Source organism: Nicotiana tomentosiformis, chromosome 4 (assembly GCF_000390325.3).
Source record: "Nicotiana tomentosiformis chromosome 4, ASM39032v3, whole genome shotgun sequence".
NCBI classification, from domain to species: Eukaryota; Viridiplantae; Streptophyta; class Magnoliopsida; order Solanales; family Solanaceae; genus Nicotiana; species Nicotiana tomentosiformis.
In genome coordinates this window covers 94,249,704-94,258,580 of record NC_090815.1, presented here as the reverse complement: position 1 = coordinate 94,258,580, position 8,877 = coordinate 94,249,704, and the positions used below count along the sequence as shown (strand labels likewise).

At 37.9% G+C, this 8,877-nt stretch overlaps 1 protein-coding gene across 2 annotated transcripts; it reads right to left on the bottom strand.

The window, feature by feature from the left end:
* Positions 1–5,071: 5,071 nt before the first annotated feature.
* Positions 5,072–8,294, bottom strand: LOC104096267 (5-formyltetrahydrofolate cyclo-ligase-like protein COG0212). 2 transcript variants are annotated; one of them, XM_009602618.4, is made up of 6 exons: positions 7,787–8,291; positions 7,584–7,674; positions 6,613–6,839; positions 6,120–6,195; positions 5,655–5,780; positions 5,072–5,442 (listed from the first exon to the last, which is right to left on the bottom strand). In XM_009602618.4, exons 1-6 carry the CDS (start codon positions 8,180–8,182, stop codon positions 5,294–5,296), a joined length of 1,065 nt encoding a protein of 354 aa, XP_009600913.1. In that variant the 5' UTR covers positions 8,183–8,291; the 3' UTR covers positions 5,072–5,293. The 2 variants fall into 2 exon arrangements, with proteins under 2 accessions (XP_009600913.1, XP_009600922.1); XM_009602627.4 differs by lacking the exon at positions 5,655–5,780 and having other exon boundaries at positions 7,787–8,294.
* Between the last annotated feature and the right edge of the window lie 583 nt (positions 8,295–8,877).

The window sequence follows — 8,877 nt, the reverse complement described above, 5'->3', positions numbered from 1 at the left end:
CCTCATTCATCACCGATTTCGAGGCCTCAGGGTCTTCTTCAAGTAACTTTGAAAATGCAAATCTAGTCTTTTGACTACGAGGAATTATTTCGTTCACCGTAGGAAATCTATTATCCTCAAGGGAAACAGAAACATCATCGTCGTGAGGAGGCATACGTACCGTCAAAGGGATAGGGTTAGCCACCATACCGGAGCCAGAGGGTGCGTTAACCATATTTTTGAAGAAGGATGTTTTAAACATAGGATTTGGAAGCAACGAAGATCGCTGGAATTAGGAGAGTGGACACGCAACGACGGAGAAAAAAGAAGACTAGGGTTCAGTATGAAGCATGAAGGAAAGAAATACAGGGGATTTGATATTAAGAGAATGCAAAACAAACACAAATTGCCTCAGATCCCTATTTATAAGAGTTCAAGCACCGAGACCGAAAAATCAGGCCATCATTACTCAACGCAGGTATCGAAATGGCAGAGGCACAAGAAACGATGCAAAGCGTCGGAAAAATGCGTCATAATGATGCATGATGTCATGACGTCATTCTGAAATAATGCATCCCCAAAGTTTGCAACTCACGAAAAGTGCGCTGCTACCCAACTTGCTCACCCAATTTCGTCAACTAAGACAAACAGAGTCCGCTCATCAAGGCCGTCAAAGCTCGGCCTTAATAAGCGGAGGGACTAACTGTATAGGCCAAAATATGTCTTCAGAATATTTAGCGTAATATGGCATTAAAGAAAGTTATCGCTCGAGCTCGCCCAAGACGCAGCGAGGTCGATAGCTGAGGTGCCGACATGAGCCGTGGTCAAGATATCGACGAAGATCACAGTCAAGATGTCAACAAGGGTCGAGGTCGAGATTGACTATTGATGATAAGACTTGTAACGGCTAATTTGTAAGGATAGAGTACTAAAAGGGAATATTCTAGTGAATATTCTAGTGAATATTCCCTGCATTTGTACTATTAGGGTTTCCTAGGAAAAATGCCCCATATATATAGAAAGAGGAGATAATGATAGGGGCATGTAATATTGATTTTGATAAGAACACTTTTGAGAAGAAGACTTTCTCTCTTGCAAATATACAAAGTCTACCTTTTGATAAAGATTCTTGTCCATATTATTCCCACCTTTCCACCAGATCCGAGGATTGTTCATACGAATCTCGGACCTATCTGTCATTCAGCTTTGTCAGGAGAAATATTCGTTCAACCAACTCATTATTGGGTTAATCTTTCTCCCTATTTACTTAAATGTCATTTATTGTCATTTATTGTTAGTTATACATCCATCAATGTTCATGCTTTGAGAATATTTTACATTTATTGTGGTCAATCATTCCTGGGGTCTATCTCATCTACTGTACATCTTCAAGATTAGTATCTAGAGTTATTATCCTTAACTAGATTTAATCCCTTGTCATATAAATTAAATAGTTTAACCGAAAGTTACATTTTTTGGTTAAACAAAAATATGATTTTACAATCACTTTTAAAAAAAAGACACGTGAGTAAATTTTTATGAGCATAATGCACTGATAAATCAAATTGCTGAATTTTGACACTGTTGAAATAGAATTTGAAATCTTTTTTTCTTTTGATGCTGACGTACTTAAATATTTTCTTTATTTTGTGCAAAAAAGAAAAGAATTTGTTTTATGAGACTCGTAAAAAGCGCATTTGTTTGCAAAGTCAAGACCCAAAAAAATAAAGGGATGTCAAAGGAATACAAGTCATTGTGATAGTAGTAGAGTTTTTTTTATTTTATCAAACACATCCTTTTAGTTGATGCGAGAACTAATAAATTTCCTCTGATGTTTTGCTTAACCCACGAGACATATTCATCAGCTTGCAAAATTTACTTAAGACCTTTGTTAAATTTAAAGTCTCTTCTGAAATTTGATGCAAAGGAAGAAGAAAACGGCTTTCAAGTTCTCTCTAATTTTATTGAACTATTAATTTGGAAAGTTAATATCGTATAACAACCCGACTGCTTATTTTGAGAGTATTAGCCCCGAACTCCTATTTATTGCTCCCTCTATTTTATTATGTGGTTACGTGACTTGCCGGGAGGTTTGGTTTTTGGTTTCAGAGTGAAATGGGACACATAGTTCCTAAATTGGAAGTTTAAGTTCTAGGAATTGACCGTAGTTTGAATTGTATGAAGACGACTCCATAATGGAGTTTCAACGGTCCCAATAGCTCTGTAGGGTAATTTTGGTTTTAGAAGCGTGTCCGGATGTTGATTTGGAGGTCCGTAGGTCATTTCGGCGTCAATTGGCGAAAGTTGGAAAGTTGGATGATTTTGAAAAGTTTGATTGGGAGTGAACTTTTTGATATCGGGGTTGGATTCCAATTTCGGAAGTTGGAGTAGGTCCGTAATGTCAATTGTGACTTGTGTGCAAAATTTGAGGTCAATCGGACGTAATTTGATAGATTTCGGCATCGTATGTAGAAGTTAGAAGTTCCAAAGTTCATTAGGCTTGAATTTATGTGCAATCCGTATTTTTAGCGTTGTTTGATGTGATTTGAAGGCTCGACTAATTTCGTATGATATTTTAGGACTTGTTGGTGTAATTGGTTGAGGTCCCGGGGGCCTCGGGTGCGATTCGGAGCATGTTCGGCGCATTCAGAATATTTTTGGAGTTGCAGAAACTCTGGTTCTTCCAGTTCTAGTTTCATCTTATGCGATCACGGAAGAGTGGACGCGATCGCGAAGGTTTGAGTTTGGCAGTCATGGTTTTTGTTTTATGCGATCACACGAATGCATCCACGATCGCGAAGCTTGCATGGGCCAGTGAATCGCGAACGTGTGGCTTTTGCCGCGTTTGCAGTGAAAAAAGAGAGGACCTGGGTAGTGGGCGCTTGGCTCTATGCGGTCGCGTAGTGGTGCACGTGATCGCGTGGTGCCAACCGCATTCGCGTAGGGCTTTTTGTTGGGGGCAGCTTACTTTGTTCTACCTGATCACATGTGAAGTTCCGCGATCGCGTAGTGTAAACACCTGGGCAACAGAACTTAAATTTCAAAATCGAGGGTTTGCTCTCATTTTCACTTTGGGACTTTGGGAGCTCGGATTGAGGCGAGATTTTTGAGAGATTTTCAGAGGAAACATTTGTGTAAGGATTCTTGAATTGTTTTTGATTCTTGAATTGTTTTTGATTAATTTCCACAAATTTATCTTCGGTTCCTCAATTTAATTAAGGTTTTGGGTTGAAATATTTGGGAAAAAAGGTGTAATGTTCTTAGACCAAATTCTTGGGTGTTAAAAGGCCAAATGAGATTGGATTTGGATAATTCTTGTGTGGTTGGACTCGATATCGAATGGGTGTTCGGATTTTATAATTTTGGTCGGGTTCCGAGACGTAGGCCCAGATCGATTATTTGGAGCAATTATTCAATTCTTTGCTAAAGTCGTAGTTTCATTATTTAAATTAGTTTCTTATAGTTATATTTATAGTATGTAATTGTTTTGGCTATATTCGAGCTGATCAGAGTTGGAAAATCGAGGGAAAGGCCTTCTTATTGATTGATTGAGCGATGTTTGAGGTAAGTGACTTGTCTAACCTTGTGTGAAAAAAATTTTCCTTAGGATTTGGTACTGTTATGTTAAATTGCAATACGTGAAGGCCGTGTACGCGAGGTGACGGGTGTGTACTCGGGCTAAATGTTGGAAATCCGGTTTTTGTTGAGTAGTTCCTTTTTATTCCTTTAATTGAGTTACTCTAGCACGTGTAGTCAACATGTTTATCTTAATGTCACATGTCTATGAGTCTTATCTCTTACTTGCAATTTGTGCAACATGCTTAGTTGAATTACCTGTTTCCTTTGATTTCGTACTCATTCTTTAATTGTAGGATTCCTTGTTGTGATTTCATTGTTCCATTTGTTATGTGTTGTTTTCGTGATTTTTGTTGAGATAACTGATTGGTTGTGGCACGAGGTTTCTATCGTGCAGAGTGTTATTGTGGCACGAGGTTTCTGCCGTGCGGTTATCATTGTTTGTACGAGATTTCTGCCGTGCGGTTATCATTGTTTGCACGGGGTTTCTGTCGTGCCGTTGTGAGATATTTACTTTTGGGACTACGAGGCGGTACCTCGGGAGTGCCCCTGTTGTTTACCTCTATTTGTTGTATTGTTGTTGTTGTTGTTATTGTTGTTGTTGTTTTTCTTAACTTGTAAGATTCTTGTTTCCTTACGTGTTGTATTTATCTTCTTGAATTCCGGGTTGTTATCTTATGTGAATTTCTATTGTTACACTTCTCTGTCATCTAATTACATTATTATATCTCCTGCCTTGTTTTTCCTATTATTCCAGTAGGGCCCTGACCTAACCTCGCCACTACTCTATCGAGGTTAGGCTTGGCATTTACTGGATACCGTTGTGGTGTACTCATACTACTCTTCTGCACATCTTTTTGTGCAGATCCAGGTTCTTTCTATCAGACCAGATATCAGTGAGCTAGCCCGTGTGTGAAGACTTCAAGGTATATCTGCCAGCGTCCGCAGACCTCGGAGTCCCCCTCTATCCTTATTATGTTGTCTTCCTTATTCTCTTTAGACTCTGCTGTATAAAGATATTTAGCATTTCTCTTTAGAGATTGTGACTTATTTCTACTGGGTTTTAGGAGTTGTAACTATTGTGAATCGCAGTTTTTATTTATTTCAGATGATGAAGTTTGAGTACCAGCTTTATATTCAGTTATTCTGCATAGTTATTAGGCTTACCTAGTCTTAGAGACTAGGTGCCGTCACGACATCCTACGGAGGGAAATTGGGGTCGTGACATATCGAGATCAAAAGAAAAATTGTTTGAGGAGAATGGAGATGGGTGGAGTAATTAGAGAAGAGCTATTGTTTTATTGCAAGGAGAGAAAAGCTAGACTTGTCTTGATTTGGTATTTTATGTGAAAGAGCGTAATTAAATGGGAAGACATTTAATGTAGAGACGTTTTATGTTCAATTATGTAAACTTGAGAGACGTATAGGTTGGATAGTAAAGGGATGTTATTTAATCTCGTCTCAAACTTGAGAATAACTGTAGTCTTCCCCAGCAATGCATGTAATACTAAGATGGTTTACTTGTTAACAATTCCTTTGGTTTATGAAAATAAAAGTTTGTCTTTACAAGAAAATTTCTTTTACATCACCATTGCAGCGTATGTCTATTAGCTATTAAATGACTTTACAGTTTGTTGTATGCTTTGGACCTAAAAATAAGTACAAGAAAACTACACAAGGCTACATAACACAATTTACTTCCTGTCGAACTTCATATTTTGAAGGAAAGGTAAATATATCAGCGTCGCCGCTGGGCAGTAGGTGGCAGTTTCTCAGAAGGGCCAGTTGGAAGCTTTTGTCCAGTTTCTTGTTCAATTTTACTTTTCAGCTGTCTGAGTATTCGAATTTGACTAAGCTTTTCAGGAGAGAGCTTCTCCCAATATATCCCTGCATGATCATAAGAAAGGTTAGCCAACCGCAATCACCATAGAGCCACTGTGATGTGAAAAGCTCCAAATATGCAGTTAATATGAACATTTAAAATAACAAGAACCTGAGAGGGAAAATAAGAAGAAAAGCACGAACGGAGATACATACACACAAACAAGAAGAGATTTCAGGTACTGACGATAGCAATTATACATACGGAGTCCACTAACCTTGAGGCTTTGGGATGGATGTGTTTGTAAATATGACCTGGGTTGGGGTGCATATTATATCAACAGGCACATCATGGATCAATAGCTTATTAACAGGAATGTCATCTACTAGCTGTTCATCATGCACTGAGGAAGCCATCCAAAGAGAATGAACATCAGTTTAGCATATGCAAGATTTAGTGAAACAACCAAAGGGGCAGTCCAGTGCACCCGGGAAAGGCCGCACCCCAAGGGGGTGTGATGTAGGCAGCCTACCCTAATGCAAACATCAGTGACTGCTCCCCTTCATTTGGTGAAACAACCCTTCCATAATTTTGACAAGCAAGCAAATTTATTTATTTCGTCATCCACGATAACAGGGGGGAAATAAAAGCTTGATTTCGATCAACTAACAAGCAAGGTTTGCATTTTAAGAGTGCGAAAGGCTAAACTTTGATGAAGAAAGGCGTCTTGAAAGGAATGTACCAGAAGTGACAACTGGTGTTGAGTCATCAATGGCACCCATGTACCTCAGCATGCCATATTCAAGCTCAGCAAATCCCTACACATAATGAGACTCGGTATACTATAGTTACTAGTAAAATTTTCAGTTACCTCTTCTTAGATAATGCAACTGTGAGAAGATTATTTAGAATAGTAATACGAGCCTTCTTGTGCATCCAATGGGTATATGATATAGAAGCTAAAGAGGGTAATATTCAATATCAACCATTCTATAGAATATAAAAGCAGAACTTTCAGCAGAGAAGTTAACATCAGACAATATACTATGTGGGAAAAGTACCAGATCTTACAAAAATTATCATATTTTACGGGAACAGTCTATTCATGTTCTATTACAATATGGCTAAGTGGAGGGGGTTTTCATTCACTTCTTCTTATTACACATAACCCAATTCCCAGACCTAGCTTCTTCTAGGATGAAAAAGTAGACAGGTAAAAATTGGTACAGGCTGACCTCTCCTTTGCCAAGTCTTGCACCTGTCCTGGGGTCAACAGCAACCGAACCAATAACAATCAAATCCACCTGTATTTTCTCATCCAATCCAATTGGTCGTCCATATTTGGCAACTCCAGCAGAGGTGCAGGCCTCCTTAATGGTACCAGGAGATAACATACTAGATTCAAGTACAGAGAAAAAACCTGTCCTAAGGCGAGGCTGCGGTGTCAAAAGCTTCTTCCCTCCTACAGAAAAATTGGATCTAGTGGTGAGTGAATCAATGTCAAATTATAAGTCAAAGAGGGAACTTCATATTATTTTGAACTGCACAAAATCTGACATTAGAACTGAAAATTTATGAATCACGGTAAGAGATAGGTTCTTAGACTAATCAAAGAGTAAGTTATTCCTACTATCTCAAGAAATAAGGTCTGCATTTCATTTCATGATCTTCTATTTCGCCTATATTTTGGACAAAGCTGGAGAAGGGTCTATTTGTGTCCTGAGAATATTGTCTAAAAGTTTAAACCAGATCAAACATACTGAATTTGACTACTCACATTCTGAGAAAGTGCATTTTAATTAAAAAAAGGGCAGCCCGGTGCATTATGATATCGCTATGCGCCAGGGAAGGGAACGCAGACTTATCTTGCATTTCTGCAAGATGCTGTTTTGGCGTCTTGAACCCGTGACCTTAAAGTTGGATATAAAATAATTTGTTTAAATACTACTTTGACTAACTTCTATCATAATCTTCAATTCAAACTGCATTTATCCAAATCCAGTGCTCATAACTCTACATTATCCGTAGTAAAAAAGAACTATGCAAAAGTCTTGCTATACTAATTTTTTTCTCTTTCACTCTTCATTTATAGAAAAATATTCATGAATCTAAAGATAAATATTCAACCATCATCTCATTAGAAGAAGAAAAAAACAAAACTTTAAACATTTTTTTAAATAAAAAAGATAAGTTCGTGAAAGCCCACCATCAAGTGTGAGAAACCTGACTTGCTTTTGTGGTGTATCTGGATTCACCTTCACACACTTGGCCCCTTTAAACTCCTCCAATTCACTCAACTGCCATTAAACAATAAAATATAAAATTAGCTAAACAATTCACTTAATTATTTTATTTAAAATCCCTTTTCAGTTTTCTTACAAACAACACATAAAGAGGTAATCTGTGAACCTTATTAGCAGCAACTGAAGCTCCAAGAAAATTGGGTATCCGATGATGAACGGGCCTTGGGAATTGGGCTATATTTTGGGCTTCCATTAAGTCCCAAATCCGTTTTCGGATAACCCATTTCCAAGCTTTCGGATCTTCTTGGTCTTGGGTCTCTCTTTCGGAGGTTTCAGCCATGGCTTTACGCGCCTCGGCGTCGAGTCTGTGACGCTCCGCCTCGTATGCTGCGTCATCAAAAACTACGTCGTTTCTCTTCTGGCAATCCACTTTGAATGAAAATTGTGGACTATCTGAGAAATTGAGAGAAATAGGGAAGTGGGATTTGGAGAGAATTCGGCTGTGTTTGGGAATAGAAGTGAATGGAAATGCAGAGAAAATTCGGAGTACGTGTAATTCCATGAATGGTAGTTCTTTCTTTCTCTTTGAACTTCTTCAAGGATTATTCACAATTTGGATTTTTGGAACTGATTTTCCTTTTTCCCCTTTTCTTATTTTTTTCTTCTTTTTTGGTCTTTTTCTTATAGCTTTAGAAAACAAAAACAGATAATAGGGTAAAATTAATTGATATTCAACTGTATTGGTTGAGAATTCTATATGTTAAGGGGGTAATTTTTTTTTCCTAGGGCTACTCAAATTTGCGTCATTTGTATATAGTGCTTCATATTTACTTCTAGAAACATTTCTTACAAACACAACAAACAAATATAAATTCATTCGTATATAGTTTGGAAATGAAGTACTACGTTAGAGTTTAAAGGTTTGATGTTGAGCAGGATTATAATAGAGTACATGGAATGCAAGTTCATTGACGCTTTACATGAGGCTGATGTGGAATTGAGGATTGGTATACAAGTCATCCCCAAGAGAGGAAGCGTTAAGTATACTGGGTCAATAATTCAAGAAAATAGAAAGATAAACGATGATGTCAGAAATCATATTGGAGCGGGTCGATAAAATGGAGGCCCACATCTTATATCCTATGTGATAATTAAGAATGTTCCACCAAAACTTAAAGGTAAGTTCTGTAGAGTGATTGTTAGACGAACTATGTTGTATGAGGTAGAGTGTCGGCCACTCAAAAACTCACACGTTCA

What these genes read in the sequence shown, in the direction of transcription:
- LOC104096267 (XM_009602618.4), bottom strand. Translation starts at nt 8,182, where the DNA reads ATGGAATTACACGTACTCCGAATTTTCTCTGCATTTCCATTCACTTCT. An exon ending in CTTCAGTTGCTGCTAATAAG is followed by an intron (nt 7,675 to 7,786) that starts GTTCACAGATTA and finishes GTTTAATGGCAG; the next exon opens with TTGAGTGAATTGGAGGAGTT. An exon ending in CAGGTTTCTCACACTTGATG is followed by an intron (nt 6,840 to 7,583) that starts GTGGGCTTTCAC and finishes ATTTTTCTGTAG; the next exon opens with GAGGGAAGAAGCTTTTGACA.